Raw genomic sequence first — 22,867 nt, forward strand, 5'->3', positions numbered from 1 at the left:
GAAGATGCACACACTGGGGACAGACTTTCCGTGTTTAAAGCCTAGAAAATCCTTTTCAAATATAAAACAGTAGATATGAAACAAGCTGTAGCTGGAGTTATCCCCAGTCCCAACAGAAAAGAAAATTGTGGAAAGAGGGGACACCAGCCTGCTGTCCAAGGAACAGCATATAACAGGCACACAGGTAAAGCTACAGAATATGTGGCAACAACTAGATTAACAAAAAATGGGCTGAGTTTAAGTGTAAGAGCTAGTTAGTGGTAGGCCTAAGCTAATGGCCAAGCAGTTTTAAATAATATTGGCATGTGTGTGTTTATTAGGGTCTGAGCAGCTGCAGAAACGCAAGGACTCAGGAGCTGGGTGGACACAGGAAAGCAAACTTTACCATTTGGGTCTTGTGTACTCTGAATGGGCTTGTTTGATTTTTGAAGTCTATTTTTCTGTTATCCTGACTAAGTGAGCTGTTTTGAGGTAAAGAATGAACTGGAGGGTCCTTTTCTCAGCTCCTCTTTGGCTATGCTAAGAGAGAGTCTGCGTATTTCCTTTTTATTCTCAGCCCTCTTGCAAAAAAACAACATTGATACCAATCTGTGTCTCGACTGCTTCTTTGAAAGAGAAGCCCTGCCACCCACAGCCACTGTAATCGTGTTTAAATGTCAAGTACACTAAAGCACAGAGAGAAAGAACCAGAGATAACATTCAAAAAAGAAGACAGCGCCCAGGGATCTATGTGACTGTGCTTCCAGAGCTGGAAAGGACTTGTCAACAGCAACACAAACCATTGTGTGCTTCCTGACTTATGTGACCTTGAGATTATAGCCACAGCATCATGTTAAATGCATGATTGGAATATCATTTTTGTTTCACTGTATTGATCAATAAGGAAGGGTAAGTCTGCTACTGTAAACTGTCATTTAATCAGTTCAATATGACAATCTGTGTCCCCTGTTTCAAGGTCTAGCCTCAGATTCTTTTATAAACATCAAGGATTTTGTTTGTTGCAGCAAGAGTTTATACTGTAGACATTTTTTGTGGCATTTACTTAATAACTAAGCTGTGCTCTGATACTGGTCATCAGACCTTGTATGCTTAGCAACGTCCATTGGTGGGTCCCATTCAGAGAGAAAGAAGGAATCATCAGTTTTGTTTCTTTTCCATTTATGGTCAAGTTTCTATTATTTACAAAGTAATTACATTTTTCTAGTCAGACATCTTTAAAGGTCTTCCTTGTCAACAGTGGTTTGCCCTCTGAATATTTATGGGGATTTTGACATCGCCATTGGAATTACAATATGTTTGAAGTAATTTTATACTGTAAGCTATCTACACATTTTCTCAGGAAATTAGTTTTGATAAAATTTCACAATTTTAGTTTTTTAGGAAATCGTTACATATTATCATAATAATCATGAGTGACTGCTCTCATATGTTTAAAAAATACTGTTAAACTGTTAAAAAGAATTTTTTTTTAACTAGGGTTTTTTATTTACTATATACTAATGTCATAGCTTTCTAAGTACTTAAATCTTTAAAACAAATTTGATAATTAAAATATTGTAATTCTTTTTGGCTTTTTTTATAAACCATATTTTCAGTCCTGAGATCTATAATTGCTTTTTTCAAATTTGCATAAAAATGTGGCAACTATCCAATTTTGGTAGGGCTTGTGGGGCTAGCCCTTCCATTTACTACACAATGCAAGGGCTGCTAAAAGTAGCTGTCACCAACCTGGACTGTGGCCCCTCTGAAATATATTTTAGGTTGGCTAAATATAGCTTGTGGTGTTTTGTATCTTAGTAATAATGCAATTGAGAAATAAAATAGCCTTTAAAACATCATGGTTCAGGATAGAATTTGTGTTGGCAATTAATGGAGCACTATTCATTGACTACAAAGACTTTAATTTTTAGCTTCCTTTTATTTTGTTAATGCAACTACAGGAACACATTATACTTCACTCAGAACTTGAAGTTGCTTCATTTGTAGGTCAAATGATTTGTGGTGAGAAGTGTAATTAGATTTACTTGTTTGGAAAGATATGTAAATAAATGGCAGTGTTCCTTAAGCTAAATAGAAAGTTTACATTAAATAGCAGGCTCTTCATTTTAACTTTATTTTGTCTCACAGAAAGCAGGCATCCCACAATGGTCAGAGCTTTACTTAAACCCATATCAAACCCCTCATTGTCTCCTTGTGAAACTGCTTGATGCCTCTTCATATTCCACCCTTTATCATTCTTCCTGCCATAGTCAGTATTGCATGTCAGAGTAGTTGGACTATTTTGCTATGTATCCCTAAGGTTCTGAGTGAATATTTTTACGTTCAATAGGGCTGTCCTTGGTAACTCTCCAAGGATAAAACTAACAAATTTTCAGGAGAAATTATAACCCACAAATCTATGGCTAATCATGTACAATCTTTAGCATATTTGCTTTCTATATGTGAAATCGCTCTGCTTTCACCCATGCAACAGATAGTTATTAGGATCCTACTGGAAGCTAGGCTCTTGGAATTGCCAAGCATGCTTAAAGATTCCACAGTCACCTGAAAGAGGTAGATTACAGCATAGCAAGTACAGTAGCAGACACATACACAGACCCCTGAGAAGAGCAAGCAGCCCAAAGCAATATGAACATTTGGAGATGGGGTATGAGGATACAAATGGGTGGGATCTGTGCTGTGCCTAACAGTGCATTAGCCCGAAAGGATGGAGTTTCCACGGGCAGTGACTGTGAAAAGATAAGTCTAATCTATTCTACTGTACTACATGCTTCCTTCTATTTAGTGTTTAGTTCTTTTTCAGCTGATGTGATTAAAAATACTCCGAGAAAAGCAACTTAAGGGAGAATATGTTTATTGCAGCTCACTGTTCCCATCTACACTATTTTGTGGCAGGGAAGTCACAATAATAGCTTCAAGAGCTAGTAACAATGCCTTCTCACTCAGAAGAGACCCATAAATCGGGGAGGGGTTTAAAACACTATCCTCCAAGCCTGACAGCTGCCCTATTCATCTGAGCCTCCATGACTTGTAAGAGGTCCTGAGTTCCTTATTGATTTCATATTCATTCATGGAAGAGCACAGTGGGGAAGGTCAATGGATTCTTACCTGAGATTCTGGCCACTCCCTTCCATATTTCTATCCTATTTGAATGTAACATCCAGGGCTCTGGAGGTGTAGAGTATGTATACTGTGAAAGATTAACTGAAGGCACTCATTCACACTGCTATGGGGACATCAATATACATTTTGTGGTGAGACTTTCTGGTGGTGCAATTGCTCCATGGTCATGCATAATCTTGTAAGTAACCTACTTCCATACTCTGTAAGTACATAAGCCCAATGAACTCATTGGTTCCCTAGTTGGTCTTTATTGGAACTATAGTTTTGTCGTTGATCTTATAGATGGGAAAGATGTCTGTTTACGTATCCCCAAAGAGAGAGTTCCCACAACATTTAAATAAGACTAAATGGTTAACAAATAAAGACAAAATAAGTTATCTTTGTGCTGCCTGGAAATAAAACTATAGACTTCAGATATATGTAACTCATATATAAGTAAATTTGTATATATGATGCACGCATGTGTATGTATGTGTGTATGCATGGTTTTGTCAAAGCATTTGGGAATCCTGTCTCTTGTGTACTATAGAAAATATTTAATCATTTTCTGGTTGAAACTGAATACAAACCATCAAAATTACTTTTGTTTACTAAAGAATGTAATGTACTTAATTTTTTAAGATTTATGTGGATTATATTAATCTTTATCAAATTTATAACTTTGCATACATATAGATTTACATAAAGTAATAATCCACCTCATTTAAATACATATGAATATTATATATGTGTCTATGTGTATGTGTATATTATAATTATTTTTGATATTTTCTTTATGCCAATTTACAGAGGAAGAACTGTCTTTTAAAAATTAATACTCCCTAGATTATACTTCCGTAGCTAACACTTAGCAATTGGATAGCAAAATCCTGGGTATTCAGGATGAAGATCATGAATCTAACTCCTCAAAAAACATAGTTTTCTATAGGTTTCACCATCTAAGCACATGACTATGATCTGTATTATATCAGATTTTAGTTTTGAGATAACCTCAAGCACAACATAGCTTCTTTTTTAATGTAACATTTATGGGTATTTTGTTTGTATGTATGTCTATGAACTTTGAGGACACCTGGTGCCTATGGAAACAAGAAGAGGGTGTTGGATCCCCTAGAACTGGAGTTACAGACTTATAAACTGCTATGTGGGTCTGGGAAAACTTCAGTTTTCCCAAGTCCTCTGAAAGAGCAGCCAATGCTCTTAACCACTGAAGCAGTTTGATAGCACATGATATTTTCATATGTTACAATTGACAGTCACATTTGTAAAATATTTATGTAAATTTTAATCAGATACCTAGAAGGGAATTTTGAAGATATTTTCAAGATGCACTTGTATAATGCAATTATCAGAAGCAAATATTCATAGAGACACATTTAAATAAATAATCATGAAAGAAATATCTACATACAATCTTTTCAATAATTACATGTTGTAATTGTTATGTGTTGGTGAAACAAAATGGATTTTTATAAAAGAAATAGGTCTCTGAATGATTAATTAAATTTCCTATATGATAATTGTATGACATGAGCATGACCTGGTATTTTGCTTCCCATAATTTTTATAGTGAAAAAAAAGGACATAAAAAGAGTAGCATTGATAATAAATATTTTGAAGTATGTGGTTACCATTTTGTAAATGATCATTCTTGTTTTGATGATTATACTGTACTGAAAGAATAAAATTCTTACTGTAGAGTGGAAGTTCATAGTAAGACAACAGTAATAGAGCCAGTATTTCTGAACTTTCAAAGAAAATAGAGTGAATAATGAGTTCTCTACTGTATTTTTTTCACTAAATAGTTTAAATTAGTTAAAACTTGTATGTCAAATGCCTCATGAATTATCTGTTCTCATAGGTATCTGTTGTCAATTCTCAGGTCCCTGACACATACATTTTGTGGTCTTCGTCTTTGTGATTTTTAACATTTTCAGAAACTTTTCAGGGAAATATTCTTCAGAGTTCAGACTATTCATCTCTAGTTTACTTTTCTTATATTACTTATAGTTTTTAATTTTGTGTGTGTGTGTGTGTGTGTGTGTGTGTGTGTGTGTGTGTGTGTGAGAGAGAGAGAGAGAGAGAGAGAGAGAGAGAGAGAGAGAGAGAGAGAGAGAGAGAGAGAGATGTACATATGTGTGTGCAGGTGCAGAGAGAATGTACATATGTGCGTGCAGGTGCAGAAGAATCTAGAATGCAGAGACAGTTTCTCTGGAGTTAGTCTACAGGGAGTTGTAAGCACCTTGACATGATGTTGAGAGTCAAACATAGACAATCTGCAAGAGTAATGCACTCTCTATCATAGCTTTGACTACTTACATAAACCTAGACATACCTGGAAGGTGGGCATATCAATTGGATAATTGCCTTCATACCATTGACCTTTGGGCTTCTCTATAGAGCATTTTCTTTTTTCTTTTTTTTTTTTTTTGGTTTTTCGAGACAGGGTTTCTCAGTGCAGCTTTGCGCCTCTCCTGGAACTCACTTGGTAGCCCAGGCTGGCCTTGAACTCACAGAGATCCGCCTGGCTCTGCCTCCCAAGTGCTGGGATTAAAGGCGTGTGCCACCACCGCCCAGCCAGAGCATTTTCTTAATTTATAATTGATGTAAGAAGGCCTAGCCAGTGTAGAAGTGCTATCCTTTAGTAGGAGGCCCTGGGTTGTATAAGTTAGCTAAGAAAATAATAGAGAGCAAGGCAATAAGCAGTATATCTCCATGCTCTCTGCTTCAGGTCCTGCTTCAGGTTCCTGCCTTGAATTCCTTTCTAGACTTCCCTCTATAATGGACTGTCTCCCAGGATCTGTAAGCCTCTAAACCCTTTCCTCCTCCAAGTCAGTTTTAAACAGTGTTTATCACTGCATTTGGAAGCACATTAGCACATGCTCTTAACCACTAATCCATCTCTCTATGCTCCTACTATTTCCTAGATAATCCTTTTCCATATATCAATAGACAACTGTACAGGTAACTATCCAAACTATCACAGAAGTGAAATGTACAGTTTAGAAAATGAACATAAAAATGTGACAGTGCATCAGAGAATTTACATTATTTGATTGATGGATTTCATAGAATACTTGAGAGTAAAAATTTTACAGGTTTACAAAACTGATCCATATCTATAAGATAGAGAAAGAATGAGCAGTGGGAGATTTTTCTAAAGAATCACTTTTACAGTATCAGAGAAAAACACAGAGTTAAATTTATTTCCATGTATATGAGGTGCCTTGGGTTTAGTGTGTTTTAGTTCTCTGGGAAAGATACCTGGTTGTATTGTTAGCCCAATTACAGAAAACTAGAAGCATAGGACACCTGTAGTAAGATGATAAATCACAATGAAAAACATATGCATTTGAGCAGAGATTTACATATGTAGGATAATTTCTATAAACACTGATTTGGGTCATTATTTTCTTCATCTTATTATAAACATTTCAGTGTTCATTGATTCCAGCTCTTAATAAGTATAATGATCTTTAAATTTCATCTCAAGGCATATGTCATATCACAGACAGAGAGCCTGAGAGAAGTAACCATGAGATATTAGGTTGTGGAGAAGATTCTAATGATAGACAGCCAGGATAAACACTATTTTTTAAGGCAAAGCAAGAACGTTCAAATTTTTGTTGAGCAGCTTAGCATCCTCACCATATGCATCTTTCCTCAAAATTGGAAAGGAAACCACTGCAAATGGCAGTTTGCATAAACGTTGCTGCTTTGATTCTCCTTTGGGCACCTGGAAATCCATTTGTCTTTTTCCTTTTGACTGGCAATATTTTAAAAGGTGACTGTGATGGTACCTTGTGAAGCACTCACTTGTTTGTAGAACATGAAGTGTGTAGCTTAGTGTGTTCCCAGTGATCTCTGCAAAATGTGTCTTAACTGCACATTTAGTAACTACTGTGAAGAAAAGCTTACTAGAAAGTGGAATCTGTGTACTTTTGGTTGGGTGATATATTTGCTGAGTACAAAGTTTCCCTTAAATGTATATCTTGAAGGGAAACTGAAGGTGAGAAAGGAATGTTTGTGTGCAGAAAACACATATGTAAACGCTCTGAGGCAGGGCAGAGTTTGGCATTGCATAGGGCCTGAGTGAGGGCACTGTGAAGGGATCAAGTATAAGGATGTGATGTGAGTGAGATGTGGAGAAATTGACAGTGGCTGCACCATGACAGACTTGTAGGTTATTCCAAGATATGTTCAATCTAACCTTCTTTTGTCTACATCATAGATTGTGGTAAAATAACTAGTTATGTGTACATTTTTTTATCTAATGGTGAAGTATTAAGTTCTTACAACTTACAGAGAGAGAGAGAGAGAGAGAGAGAGAGAGAGAGAGAGAGAGAGAGAGAGAATGTTGATTCTGTCCTTAAACATGTCTAAATGTTCAAAGATTCAACCAGAAACAAAATTCAAAGTAGATATTTCCCAAAACAACAGAGACACTATACATTGAGAGGAAACAGGTGATTGATGAATGAAATGATCATTAGAATTTTGTGGATAATTCCTTGAACAGGCAGTTTAGGTTACACTCTAGGATGTCAGTTCATTGATCTATATTTATGCTGCTGTATGTGTCTTAGTCACACTCCAACTCATCTTAAACCCAACACAAATAATCTAAGCTTTCATAAAATTAGATATATATAGCAGATTTCCCAAATTCAGTTTTTTATTTAATTATCTATAAATCTACATATATTGTTGGAAGTCTGGTTTGTTTTGTTTGCTTATTTCTTTGGGTGGTTAGAGGTTAGGTGACTGTGACCTGTCTATTCCTGGGACATTTGTAAGTCACTGAGATGATTCCTCAGATTCCAGTAGAGATGTCACTGGAGTGCATGTTGACTGTAGACAGTCTCTACAGTGAAGAATGTCAGGAATGCAGAACTCCCGAACAGCTCATGTGACAGGAAGGTAGTCAGAGGTGGTGGGTGACACACCTTGCATTTCATGACTTATGTTGACTTTGTGTTTTTGAATGATTTGAAAAAGTTCTTGTAGTGCAAAGAAAGTTTGTCACTATCAAATTGGTATTTTATTTCAAAAAAAATTAGAGGAATATTGTAAAAATGCTCATATTTTTTTCTCTGTGGCTAGGAAAAATGCTCTAATGCCTCTGTACTTTGTGTCAAGAAATATATTCTCCACTAAGCTTGTCTGTCATACTAAAATAGATTTATATTAGAAAGCTTGGTAAAAATAATTCTTATCTCACAAGGACTCCGAGTGCCAAACCTATGAAGTCAGTTCACTATAGTAGATTAAAGTTAAATGTTTTCAGTACCAGTTTATACTCTCAAATCCTCTGGTCCTTGAGAATACTGTTACTACAACATTTATTATTTCAATTATTTTTTATGGGAACTCATTTATTTTAGTTATTGATTGAGAAAGGTCCATAAGTCTCAATTCAGTCTTATATAAATATAACTAAAATTTAAATTATAAAGACTCTCTCATCCATTCTGGGCTTGAGGGAATGTGTGGCTACTTTCATACAGTCCTACAAATGTTCCTGTAGGTAACCTGGGTGAGTGGTGGCCAGTAGACAGTGCATTCTTTGTTTTTGTTTGTGGTGGTTTTAATGATTAATGAACTACTGAACCCAGTAATCAGAAGACAGCCAAAAGTGGGGTGTCATCCCCAAGTTCAGGAACTGCTTTGTCCTCTGAACCTTGCCTACTTATCATCACAAGAGCACTGGGGCTTCCACACTTACCAGGTAGACAGAACTAGGACCTCCTGTGTGAATGTTTTGTGCTTTTCACATCATCAGATCATTCTTCATTGAATTTGCTTAGACACTTGGGTGCTTTAGGTACAATAATGTTCGGATTTTTAAAAATGTTAATATTTACAATACTAATTATGCTGTTGACTGTTATTAAACATAAGCCCTGTGCTCTAATCAGTCAGAAAAGTAATGGTCACAATCATAAGCATAGGGACTGGCAGTGTGAGAAGTGCTCCTGAAGACCAGGATAGCTCAGCAATCTGTTGCTGATCCCATCAGATTTGTATTCACTGTGCTCTCATAATAGGTCTGCTTCTTCTTATGCAAGTAAAATATCTTAGGATGCTTTCATTTGTAATTATTATTTGGAATCAACTAGTAAGAGGTGCAGAGCTGAGGAGAGCCTCCAGAGTGGATGACAGTGTTCAGCTCTCACAACTTCAGCCACTATCACTTGCCTCGGATTGTGCATTTTCACAATTGAGAAAAAAATTGTGAAAATCTTCATTGTGAAAAACCTCTTTCAACTGCTGAAGTATAAAACTCATGGCTAATTTTATCTTCCGTGTGTATTTCTGTTTCTTGCCCATATTAGATATTTGACAGTTGCAGAGATCTCCAGTTTTCATGTCTCTCTCTCTCTCTCTCTCTCTCTCTCTCTCTCTCTCTCTCTCTCTCTCCTATCTGTTCTGAATTGCATGACATAAGCACTAGCAACCTAAGCTGGGAATGTACAAAGCGCTGCCCTGATTCTTTCTATTAAATTCAGGCAAAGATGCAAAAAGTGAAATATTTTTTTCAATTATTCTATAAAACTCAGATTACTTAGAGAAAAATCATTTAAAATCTGAATTATATGATTTTGTATAACAATTGTCTACTTATATTCATAAGCATAAATTACAAATATCAGCTAAAGTGAGAAGCTAGTTATTGCTATTATAATCTTGTATCTGTATTTGAACTGTACATAAGCATGTAGAGCATGTTTGGTACTGTCCCACTCCCATGGTGATCTTTCATATGCATCATTATATTCAAATTTAACAAGTAAGGAGTAGGTAAAGCTGTATCTTCACCCTATGTCTCAGGAAGCTGCAGAAGCAGTAAATAGCTTTGGACTTAGAGCTAAGTGTAAGATTTCTCCAGATAACAACACAGTGTACATGCATGTAAACATAACTAATACTTTCATAGTTCTTATGTCTCTGAGAGTCTTGTAACGAGTGTTTATTTTGTTATTAGACTGTCATCCACCCCTGTTAAAATATCTCTTACCAATTTAGAAAACACTGTTTTTCATGCAGGCTCTGTTTGATTCTTTCCCCTACCCTCCCAGGTTCCTCAGGTAGGGTCCTGTAAACTAGACTGAGGGAAGAGGGGTTTATTATGGGAGCATGAGCAACTTACTAACAGCTGTGACTTCACCCACAGCCAGCACTGTGAGGAGTGAGGAGTGACTTAAAGGACAGTTAGTGCTGAAATTATTACACATCTTAACTAACAGAGGGTAGATTATAGAGAATTAACAAGACAAAGAAAGTGGCTGAGGGTTTAGGACAGCAAGTTAGGTGGTGGAAATAAATGAGAAAGTAAGTAAAGACAAGCCTTAGTCAGCATGGCGTGTTGGGGTCCTCTGCTGTACCTCAGGACCAGGGCATGGAGAACTCTCTTCAGAAGTCAGCATCCATATCTCTGGTGCAGAAGGAGGAGGGACCTTTTAAAAACCTGCATCTGATTTTAGACACGTGGGCTGTGTTTGTGTATGGGGTCTGGAGCAGGGGACTTTTCCTCAATGTTCCTTTTGTCACTTGCCTTCAGAAAAAAATGGGCCTCGTGCTGGATTGACAGTTTTTCAGGTGTGACATAGTTTTCTTCCTTTCCATGCTAATGCCACTGTGGAGTTACACATTTTCTACTTATGCCACTTTTTTTTAAACATAAAATCCTATGTGTGCTGCCTTTCTAATTAAAATTGTTATTGGTCGATTTAGCAATTTACATCAGTATCTATTAAACTAATTTCTTACAATTTTGCCTCTGAATACTTTCATTCAAGTTAATGTAAGCGTATCATCAGAAACTTTAGATATGAAATTTGTCTTCTAGTGGTTTTTATTGTCTCAACATTTATAAATGGTTTAAATAAGCACCATGTATAAATGAAATACTGATTGAGGAAATATCATGGTCTAAAACTGTAATCTTCATTGAATTTTACCACTAAATATGCAATTCATAATTTCTGCTGAAGGTCTGAGTACTTCAAAGACTAACTTGAGAAAATGACAAAGTTCACAGGAAGTATTTAGTGTTATATTAACACTGATTGACACTGGAGGAAATGCTGCTTTAAGCACACCACATTGTAATTTTTGATCTTTGTTTCTTGTTAGGAGCCTTTCCCTGAAAATAACAAAAGACATTGATCAAGAAGCCCGGTGTTCCCATGTCGGCCGAATGCCCAACAGTCCCTCCACAGACTGGCCCCTGCTGGGTGTGGAGGAAAATGGAGGTGTAGATTCCCTGCCGTTCAGACTGATGCTACAGGAGTGCACGGCAGTGAAGACGCTGCTTCTGAAGATGAAGAGAGTGCTTCAAGAGGTAGGGCTGCTATGCAGTTAGCGCTTGCTCCTGCTGGTCTGCAACAGGTCTGTAGACCTGCTTACACTCTGCTCAGTCTCCTGTTATCTGTGGGGCATTGAGCATAGGTCAGGTGTTCTGCTGAGCCTTAGCTTTCATCTTACACCAAATGAATAGCTTCAAGTTCTGGTGTACAAATAAGTACTCAGAAATTCTTCAGATTCCATGAAAAAGGAAGTTAAGACCAATTTTTCCCTAATCTGTCAGGCAAAGAGAAGTGGGCATCAGCTATGAAGTAATCCATTTATGTCACTGTCAAAAGGTTAAGAAGTCTACTGAGTTTTCTTCACCTTGGTTTTACTGGGGAATTATCTATATAGCATTATAAAGGCAGGTTTTTGAAAGTGATTTTGTTCTGGTCATAATCATCCCAGTATACCTCAGTCTGCAGGTGTTAATGAAGTATCTAGTGGATAAGTTTGCCCTCTGACAGCCTCTTGTGAATGTTTTCACACCTACTGGTCTTATGTGATGAAAGTATCCTGAAACAGTGTCTCTGCATCTTCCTCAGTTATATTAATCAGTCATATGGGAGTATCTATACCTCAGAAACTGGAAAGCACTATATATTGAGGCTTTAAAAAACTTTTTTACAGGCTGAATATCATTTAAATTTTGACTAGCATGCCACTTCATGCATTACTATACAATCTCTGTATTGTTAACATGGCTGTTTTCCTGTGCCTTTATGGTTAAGTTGGAATCTTCTTAGCCTCTCTGTGTGATACTGCAGTATGACCCTCTGTGAACAGCAAAACTTAATAAAATCTGTTATATTAAAGGCTATTAATCTGAAAATCTATAACAATTATCTCTTCCACTTTCTACCTCTTGCTGGTAAGGATTTTAGTAAGAAACCAATATGCGTCAAAAGGAAGAGGGGAGGAAATGTCAGGATGCCTCTCTGCAGTACTGAAGTTTATGACTGTAAATATCTATGATAGCCACTGTGGAGTAACTACATGGAATTCATAGAGAATGTTTTCATTCTTCTGTCTGGGTTCCTCACTGAGCAGAAATGAATGAGAATTTATCCTTACAGGTATGGCAGGGTAAGCAGTTCTTCCATGTTTGTGCGTACTTCTCCCAGAATAGTGTGTAAATGGTCCTGTGTGACCAACACAGACTTCAGTTCCAGAAATGGACATTCACACAGATACTTTTAGGGAACACCTTCCACTGTCTTGTCCTCTACAGCAGGGGTTTTCTAACTGCAATTTCCACTTCCTCACCAAATTTGAATGTATTTTATATTAATAAAATTTGTTTTAATTAGAAGTTCAGCTCTTGTACTGAATTTTTAAGATTTCATGGAGGTCCTTGCTATCTGGTCATCAAAGTAAAATAGGCATTCATATGGTACCTTTAAATATTCTCTAGTGTGGCAGTCTTGTCTTTTGATACACAAGTTTAACCAAAAGTTAGGTTGTGAGCTATGTTGACATATGTTTTGCTGTAGGGGTCCCCCATTTCCCCTCATGGACTGTTGGCCACCAGTCCACGAAGACAAGGAACAGAAATGATGACAGAGAGCTTTACATGGCTGTGAGCACAATGGAGAAAGCGCCCAGAAGATGACTTCATGAATCAGCTCAGCTTTATTCCAGAGTGAGAAGAGATATTAAGGCTGGGGCATCACCTAATTTGCATTAAACAGCACATTCCCATTATAAGGTTCCTAGTAAAGCCTTAGGTAGCATATGTGAAAGCAAGGTCCTATGGTAATACTCCTAGCATGTTTAATTACCATATAGGCAGCAGGGGGAAAGCTTCTGTGGGGAACTGTGTCAAGAGTCATACTAGAGATAAGTCAGGCATCTGGGCCTACAGACAGTCTCCACATAAGGTCAAGTTGAGAACAGGGCACCTTCTACATGGGGTTGGGGGTGGGGTGTCATCCATGTTGCTGAGCTCTGAGAGAGCTGCCAGGCCATGGTAGACTGCAACTTCCAACCATCAGAGCCTCCAAGCATTTTGCCACTATTTTTGAGGCAGAGTCTCATGTAGAGTCTTTTGGCTTCAAGCTGACCATGTCATGAAAGCCAACTTGGATTCCTGACCTCCTCACTCCACTTCCCTAGTTCTAGGATTATGAGCTTGTGCTGCCAATGCCTGGTTACCAGATATTATGTTCACAGTTTATCAGTTTCCTGCTTCTACCTATGATGAATGTTAGATTGGGATTGATGGATGTGAAGTGGAAACAGAAAAAAGCTAACAGGCATCTCCAGAAGGGGAATTGTTCTTCAATCAGAACGACTGAGGGCCACAGTCCCTGTAAAAGTGAGAGTGTGCACACGTGCAGGACACACCTTGGGCTTTTAAAGGATGGAAAAGGGAAGACTGGGTATGGAAAGAGTCCATCTGCAGGTCATTTCCCCTGCAGCAGAGGTGCTAGACACCAGGGGGTTTGGTATGTGGACCTCATCACAAGCTTCCACAAATGCTATCAATCAAGTCAACTTTCCTGTCCAGAGCTTCTCATCCACTGAGGCCTTTAGGTCATTAATAACTACATCATCTCTACTTAAAATGTTATCACTATAAACTAATTTCTAGAAGTATAAGATGTAGTTAGGAGTTATTCTGAGTGTAAAACAAATGAAAATAACTGAACAAACTGAATTACATATCTTGATTGTAGCAGAAGTTTCTCCGGTCCCACCCAGCCCTGAGGTCCCACAGCAGTTTATTAAAAAAATCATTCAGAGGCTTATATTAATTACCAACTTATAGTCTATAGCAGTCTTCTTGCTAACTAGCTCCTTCATCTTAAATTAACCCATTTCTTTTTTTTTTATTTTTATTTTGCAGTACAATTCAGTTCTACATATCAACCACAGATTCCCTTGTTCTCCCCCCTCCGGCCCCCCTCACCTTCCCCCCAGCCCACCCCCCATTCCCACCTCCTCCAGGGCAAAGCCTTCCCCACGGACTGGGATCAACCTGGTAGACTCAGTCCAAGCAGGTCCAGTCCCCTCCTCCCAGGCCGAGCTAAGAGACCCTGCATAGGCCCCAGATTTCAAACAGCCAACTCATGCAATGAGCACAGGACCCGGCCCCACTGCTTGGGTGCCTCCCAAACAGATCAAGCCAATCAACTGTCTCACCCATTCAGAGAGCCTGATCCAGGTGGTGACCCCTCAGCCATTGGTTCATAGTTCATGTGTTTCCATTCCTTTGGCTATTTGTCCCTGTGCTTAATCCAACCTTGGTCTCAACAATTCTCACTAATATAAACCCTCCTCATTCTCGCTAATTGGACTCCCAGAGCTCTACCCGGGGCCTAGCCATGGATCTCTGCATCCAGATCCCTCAGTAGTTGGATGGGGTTTCTAGCAGGACAATTAGAGTGTTTGGCTATTCCATTCATCTGTGTATCACCATGTGTTCCGTGGCTTTACCTGCATCTTATTACATGTTGTTCTTTGAAAATAACTGAACAAACTGAATTACATATCTTGACTAGGTTTTGATTTTATAATCCCTTTTCTGATGGTCTCCTTGAAATCTGTCTGTGCCTTAATGGAGGTAATATACACTTGTGACATTTTCATACTTGGGTAAATAAAAGCTGATTTTATTTTCCTTATAATCAAATTCTACATACCTCATTGGGGAAGGGATCTGTGTAAAGCATTTGAAAAGGTTCAGAAACAACAAAAAGGTCATAGATGTTTTTGGCCAAACAATTCAAGATGACCTTACACTTACATGCAGTGAAGGGCTAGTAGCTAGGAAATCCAGAGCCAGAAGGTTGTGTCCTGGGTGTCTAGAGTTCATTAATACTGTGGGACATGAGGAGGACTTTCCATTGTAAGTTCCCATGGCATTTGAAATATGTGACTGTTGTTCAAATCTTAAATGTGTTATAATTAAAAAAAAAAAAAAAAAAAAAAAAAAACAGAGCCAGATATTAGGGTGAAAGCTGAAAGATCAGAAAGCAGAGCAAGCCACAGCCAACCTTACCTTGCCAACTCCCTGAATCCTCTGTCTGAAAGCCTCTGAGTACTCGTTGGAAAGGATCCCAGGTGAACTGCTTTAGTTCCTGTTTCCTCATGCCTTATATACCTTTCTCTGCCCTGCTGTCACTTCCTGGGATTAAAGTCATGTGTGCTTCCCAGTACTGGGATTAAAGGTGTGTGCCACAACTGCCTGGCTCTGTTCCCAGTGTGGCCTTGAACTCACAGAGATCCAGATGGATCTCTACCTCGTGAGTGATAGGATTAAGGGTGTGTGCCACCACTTGTCTGGCCTCTATGTCTAATCTAGGGCTGGCTCTGTCCTCTGAACCCCAGGCAAGTTTATTAGGGTACACAATATGTTACTACATGTGATCTTCCAAATTACCTTGTCTACAGAGTCAATATTCCCTGTACCATTTGAATGAATATGAACACTATTCTTTGGTTCCAATAGTAATACTTTAAAATTTTAACATTTACTTTTGTGTTGTTGTTGTTGTTATCATTTTATTTTATATTATGTATTATGTCTGTGTGCCAAATATGTACCTGAAGAGTACATCAGATCTGAAAGTGGAATTAATGCTGGTTGTGAACAATAATGTGGGTGCTGGGAACCAAACTCAGTTCCTCAGCAAGAGCAAGAAACTTTCACAATCGCTTAGCTATTTCCCCAGCCCTATAATTTACATTTTACTAACATGTTTTAGCCAATATTTTTTCAAAAAAATTCATATTTTTTCAAAATATTTTATTTGCAAACTGTACTGAAAATATAAGCTAAGTACTAAATCATTCTAAGTACTAGCTCATTCATGATTTCTTCCTTTTAATTATTTTGTCTTTAATGGGCGTTTGTTATTCCATCTCCTTGGGTTTAGTAAAATGTTGATCACATTCTATATTTTGTCAGTTAGTAATTCTTACACATTTTAACCATACACATAGTAAACTAATCTAACTTTGTGAATCCCATTTGTTATGCTAGACTATTACATGGAATTTCAATTGAATGCAATTCTTAAAGTGAGTACAGCAGTGAAATTAGATACAACCCTGTGCTGATCGTGATTGACCTCCTGGTGGGAGCAGCTCTGCATGTGAGCTGTAGCTATGGCTCTAGGCTGGAGTCAGTTTCAAAAACCCCTACTGAGTCCCAGCCTGCAGAAGCTGAAGACTTTTCGACATTCTTTTCTGTGGGTCCTAGAACAGAGGAACTAGATTAAGATATTCTCTTGAAGATGTTGCATTAAATACAGCTGACTCCTTCCTCTACCTGAGGCCTCTTCCTGGATAATTGGAATTCAGCTTGTGCCTCTGTTTTTTCAGTTATTCCCTCCTGAGGGATGTCCCAGGTTCTCATTGTAATCATATTTGGCATGCTGACTTATAAGCTTCCCACCTACAATCCAGTTTCTTTATTGGAGTCAGAAAAAAAAAATAATGAGTATGTGATCAGTCACTCTTTTGGGACACTTTGAACATTTTCTGAACACACTTAGATGTACACTGTATGTTAACAATGTTCACATCTTAGGATTTTACATGATGGATTCTGCAATTGCTAATTCTTTATCTCCAATGATACTCTAATTAAAAGTCATAAATGAGTTGAGCTTGCCATCTTATCCTAGTGTTTGTTCAAAATATATCTACAGCTTAATAAATAAATGAAGGGAAAATATATATCATTCAACTTCTAGTCAGCCATTAAATTACTGTTAATTGATAAAACTGGCAAACATGAGTACCAGTTGAAACTCAGAAAGGATAACAACTGCAAGCTCTCCTCTTCCAAGGAGAGGAGAATGTGACTTTCTCAGCATACAAAATAGAAACACATAGCAACCATTACAAAGTTTAATTTGATCATGCCCCTTATATATGCTAAAGACTGTAGACTGAATACATAATCTCCCAAAGCTTTTCAGATCTTCTTATGGATAAGATGCTCTGGGATTCATTAATTATTATTTTAAAAATTATCTCCTAAATCCTAAGAATTAGAAGAAAAGCCTATAGGCTTTGTGGATGAGATCTTTGTTTTTCCCTATGTAACCTCACACTTTCCAAACAGAGATAATTTGTTCTTACAAGCCATTATTTTACACTCAGCAGAAAGGAATAAATCATTATAAAACTGCACATCACTAAGTGTAAGAGTTCTTACATGTCATGTATAGTACTTTTCTTACTTCATCAGCTGGGTAAGCCTACCATGATGTTCTGTTGACATCTAAGCTTTGAATTCTAGCATGAGTTGAACATGGAGAAACTGAACACAGATCACACTCCTAAATCTGGACTTCTTTAAAGTCCCCTTACTCTTAAAATGTGCTTGAATTTTCCTAAAGTATCAAATATAAACTGTTCTATTGAAAATGCTTAGTAACTTTAGGTCTTTGGAAATTCTATTTTGTCTCTTATTTTCTTTCTTTCTTTCTTTTTTTTTTTTTTTGGACTGGGTTTCTCTGTGTAGCTTTGCACCTTTCCTGGAACTCACTTGGTAGCCCAGGCTGGCCTCAAACTCAAAGAGATCCGCCTGGCTCTGCCTACTGAGTGCTGGGATTAAAGGCGTGCGCCGTCTTCGTCGTCGTCGTCGTCGTCGTCGTCGCCGCCGCCGCCGCCGCCGCCGCCACCACCACCACCACCACCCAGCTTGTCTCTTATTTTCAAGATTAGTTATAAAAAGAATTAACTAGAACAAAGAAGAGCTATTGAATTTTTTAAGCCATTATTTTTCTTGTAACTTCATTGTAATATAAAAAAGTGCATAACTCAGAAACAGGGTTTGTTTAATGTCCCCATCATTTTTTCTGCTCTCTATTTTCTCTGATACGGTTTTGTTTATACTATATGATAACTGACTGAGAAGGATACTGGAAGGAAACTTCAAATACCAATGAGCAATTGATATCTTTGTAAGATGGCAGGTGGTTGAAGATGGACTCAGGGGCCCAGTGATCTATTTGTCCCTTTTTCTAATGTGACTAAATTGAGTAAATGTCCATTTTCTGTTTTGTATTGTCAGTTTGTCTCTGTTAATTGTCCAATTAAGGGTAGTTACCCAAAAAAATCAAGTGTCAGACTTTCTCCAGAATCCTCTAGAAAAAAAAAATCCATATTCCCATTTTTCTGTGTCACCAAATAGAGGTAAGAAGCAGCTGGTGCCAGCCGTAGAGGGAAGACAGGAAAATGTCCCTGTAATAAACTCCAGATATCGCTCGCCTTTCAGTCTCTCCTGTCCATCTGAGGACAACTTTCTCTGAGCTCTACAGTTCATCCTATCTGGGTCAAAAAGATTGTTACTGGATTTAGGGTGACCCCCTGTACCCCAACAAGCTGAGATCCCCTAGGAATCTACTGTTGCGGGAGGAAAAGGCTGAGGCTCTAGTAGTTTATTAGAGGAGGACCTTGTCTTCTGGATAAAGAGTTACATGTCAGAAGTTCTTGCAGGAGAGATGGAGCTGAGACAGATGGGTAGGGACTGTTGGAGAATATTATTTTGAGGTGTGTTACTTTTGTTTATGCTGCATTTGTTTAACTCTGTGAAGCTGTATTACTGTGCCTGTCTAAAACACCTGATAGTCTAACAAAGAACTAAATGGCCAATAGCAAGGCAGGAGAAAGGACAGGCAGGACTGGCAGACAGAGAGAATATATAGAAGGAGAAATCTGAGAGAAAGAGATTTAGAAGCCAGATAAAGAGAAGAACTCCAGGGGCTGGCCACCCAGCTACCCAGCAAGCCACAGAGTAAGAGTAAGTTTTACAGAAGTAAGAGAACAGGAAAAGCCCAGAGGCCAATGTAGACAGAATAAGTTATGTTAAGAAAAGCTGACTAGAAACTAAGCCAAGCTAAGGCCAGGCATTTATAAGAATAAGCCTCCATGTGTGATTTATTTGGGAGCTGGGTGGCACCCCTCCCCCCAAAAAAAGAGTAAAACAAACAACAACAACAAAAAGGGACCATGTGTTGACTGGGCTGTTTAGTGAAGCCTTTCTTTTGCCTTGTATTTAAACACTGCCTTCGTGTTCTATCCCTGAAGAACTTGAGAAGTCCTTGGATCTCTGACACTCCTTTCAGTGTAGCCGCATTGAATAACCTATTTTCAAACTACTTTTCACAATTGGAAACAGTAACAACAACAAAACATAATTAGATGACAGTAAAAAGATTCAACTGAGACTCTAACTTCTTGTCCTCAGTTCCACACTTTCTAAATTTTTATTTGACAGTTAGGCGATGTGACTGTAACTCAAGTATTTCTTGAATCAGACAGCATCAAACAATGTCATGTAAATGCAAACAAATCAAAAAATATTTTACGTAATGAGAGGAATATATTCTGGCAAAATACCTACCTAGTAAGGGAAAAATTAAGGAAATAGTTGCATTTAAAAAATGATTAGAATTCCCCAGCACTCGGGAGGCAGAGCCAGGTGGATCTCTGTGAGTTTGAGGAAAGCCTGGGCTACCAATTGAGTTCCAGGAAAGGCATAAAGCTACACAGAGAAACCCTGTCTCAAAAAATAAAAAAAATTTAAAAGAATCATAATTCACAAAGCTATCGAGTTGATAAAAATATTTGAGCAGTGTAGCTTTTCCCAACAATTGTCATTAATTAAAGAGTTTGTAACCCATACTTCTTTTTCGTTTTTCTGGTTCAATTTTTAATTTTATTTTCTATTAAAAAAGAAATGACATACTTTCAAGGTTAATTTTCAGTATGAACTTCTCAGAACATCTAAAAAAAAAAGATAAGGAACTCCAGGGGAGAATAATTATAGTTATAATTGTAGAATAAAACCTTTGGTCAATAGTCCTAAACTAAAGACTTAAGCCTGAGGTTCTTTTTTCCTAGTGCACTTACTATGTAGAAAATAAACAGCAGCTTAACAATCAGATGTCTTTTGGGGCTTCTCTTGAAAAATATTAGTGGTAGATATTTTTTTTTTGTCACCCTTTTAACTTTTGTTTGGTTTTGCTTGCACTAAAATGTAAGTGAATATAAGAGGTACTGTGGCAGTTCTATATGGAAGAAAGCTGGCATAATAGAATATCTAAGAAATAGGTCTTTGTAGATTTAGCTGTGGGTCCCAATGCACAGCAAGTCTTCCTGTGGAGTGCCAGGTCAGGGCTTTTGAGCAGATAAGTCCTTTCCAGTTGTAGCAGCCTATTGCCCAGAGGCATTTTAACTTACAGGTTTCTGCCTGTGGAGCAGAGTTCACATGGTAAGTACTAGAGAATTCATTATTCCTTTAAGATTTATATTAGAAGGAAAAAAATATAATAACTAATAACAGAGTTTCTTCCTTGAGAAGCTAAAACAGGCAAATTAAATCTAAAAGAAGTGGGAAGAAATAATTAAAAAGAAAAATAGTGAAATATATTTTGGATAAATAGTATGCAATTTTAAAAATCCAATGGAGTTTTAAAAGAAAAAAGAATTACTAACAAATGAAATTAAAACAAAAAGAGAAAAAAAAAACACAGACAATTAGCTCAAGAAAACCAGGAAGGGTTGAGCCATTGCTACAGATTATACAGACATGAGAATGGTAAGATTATTATGAACAGCAGAGTGTGAAAAAATCAATACAATATGAATGAGAAATACAAATTATTCAAAAAATAATTTTAAGGTGACATAAGAGGAAACTAAATCTGAATAGCCTCATTTTAAAATTATTTAAAATCATAAATATTTGTTATCTCACAGAATTCCTGTTCAAAAAATTGAAAATAGCTCCCTATTGGTCATAGTGAAAGATTAGATGTCAGCTATGGCTGGTCATATCAAGATGTCGACCATGGTTGGTGATAGGAAGGCTGCACTGAGTTTGAGGATCCTCTATCTAGTACATTCACAATGTAGCTGAGAACCAGTGACAGGTCAGTTTCTCACATGTATGTCTTTCACTGGGCCACATGGCTACCAGCTGCTCTCAGGACATACACTCCATGTGAGCATGACAAAATGCATTTTATGAAGTTGTTTTAGAAATAGTACGTCATTGCACCAGTGACATTGATTGGGGTCACCAAGAGCAAACTTAATTGAGATTGGAAGACACTATAAAAGGCATGAGGAGCAAAAAAAGAGAGAGTGAAAACTGTGCCTCCACATGAAAGCTCACTACCACAGTCAGCCTTATAGCCTCCAATGATTTATCTCTCACGTATGCAAATACATTCTATCCCTTATTCTACTGTAGCATCAGACAAAGGCAGGAAGCAGCCACATTCTCTGTCAAAATATCACAAGAACAATCTCTAGGCCACTTATTAATGTTCTTCTCCTCTGAAACCCCATGAGCTTGGGCCCCACATTTCAAATCACCCTCAGTACCACTGTCTTCCATGGTCCTAGGAGTACAGCTCATTCAGCCCTGCTTAAAGCATTCAACTGTTCTACTAATTGAAAATCCCGAATTCCACTTTCTGTTGCAAGCAGCATGGTCAGGCCAGCAACACTCTACTCCTGGTACCAACTTCTATCTTTGTCACTGTTCTATTGCTGTGAAGAGACACCATGACCACAGCAACTCATGAAAGAAATCATTTAATATGAGCTTATGGGGGCCATTCTCATTCAAGCCACCAGTTATCCCCAGGATATCAGTGCCATGTAACGGAAGTTTTTCCTGTGTCCTGCCTGGTCCCACAGCTGCTCAGACCCAAGTAAACACACAGAGACTTATATTAATTAAAACTGCTCAGCCATTAGATCAGGCCTACCACTGACTAGCTCTTACACTCAAACTCAGCCCATTTCTGTTAATCTATATGTTGCCACATTTTCCATGGCTTTACCTGTGTGCCATTACATGTTGTTCCCTGGATGGCAGGCTGGCGTCTTCTGACTCAACCTTCCACTTCCCAGAATTCTCCTTGTCTGTTTATCCCACCTATATTTCCTGCCTGGCTACTGGCCAATCAGCATTTTATTTATCAACCAATGGGAGCAATGCATTCACAACATACAGAGCGTCATCACTCATCAGTGCCACTCTTGCACCTTTTGGAATATCCTGCCATCCTGATCATTGTTGTGGTTTATAGGCATTTCAGCTGGGTAAGCTGTTGATTGCTTTTCTTCCATGGAAGCTTGTACAGTTCCTTTCATTGCTGTGAGAGTTAGTCATCCAGCCCATGTCTCCAGGCTCCAAATTTTCTGTCTTAATTGTGTGGTGTATTCAGCAGTATGGTTTTCCTTCAGTTTATAGGAGACAGTTGAGGGCCAAGTAATAGCATATATGATTTTGGAAGTCTCTTATATTTCCCTGACTAACAACTTGAAAGGAGGTTCTCTCTGCTGGGCACTGGGATTTTTTGTTAGATATTCTATGGCTTTCAGAGGGAGCATTGCCATCCAAAGTTTTATAACTTTATTT

The 22,867-nt window shown here is 37.9% G+C and overlaps 1 protein-coding gene across 9 annotated transcripts in view; it reads left to right on the forward strand.

Annotated features, from left to right (window-relative positions):
* The window catches only part of Ccser1 (coiled-coil serine rich protein 1), a 1,140,231-nt gene that overhangs the window by 362,925 nt on the left and 754,439 nt on the right, over positions 1-22,867 (forward strand). For all 9 annotated transcript variants that reach the window (XM_052722111.1, XM_052722110.1, XM_052722112.1 and 6 more), the window contains one exon: positions 11,260-11,467. In XM_052722111.1, the coding sequence (XP_052578071.1) occupies positions 11,260-11,467 (208 nt within the window). The remainder of the gene's footprint in view (positions 1-11,259; positions 11,468-22,867) is intronic.

Source organism: Peromyscus californicus, unplaced genomic scaffold, assembly GCF_007827085.1.
Source record: "Peromyscus californicus insignis strain IS unplaced genomic scaffold, ASM782708v3 Scaffold_6__1_contigs__length_162567912, whole genome shotgun sequence".
In the NCBI taxonomy this organism is placed as follows: Eukaryota; Metazoa; Chordata; class Mammalia; order Rodentia; family Cricetidae; genus Peromyscus; species Peromyscus californicus.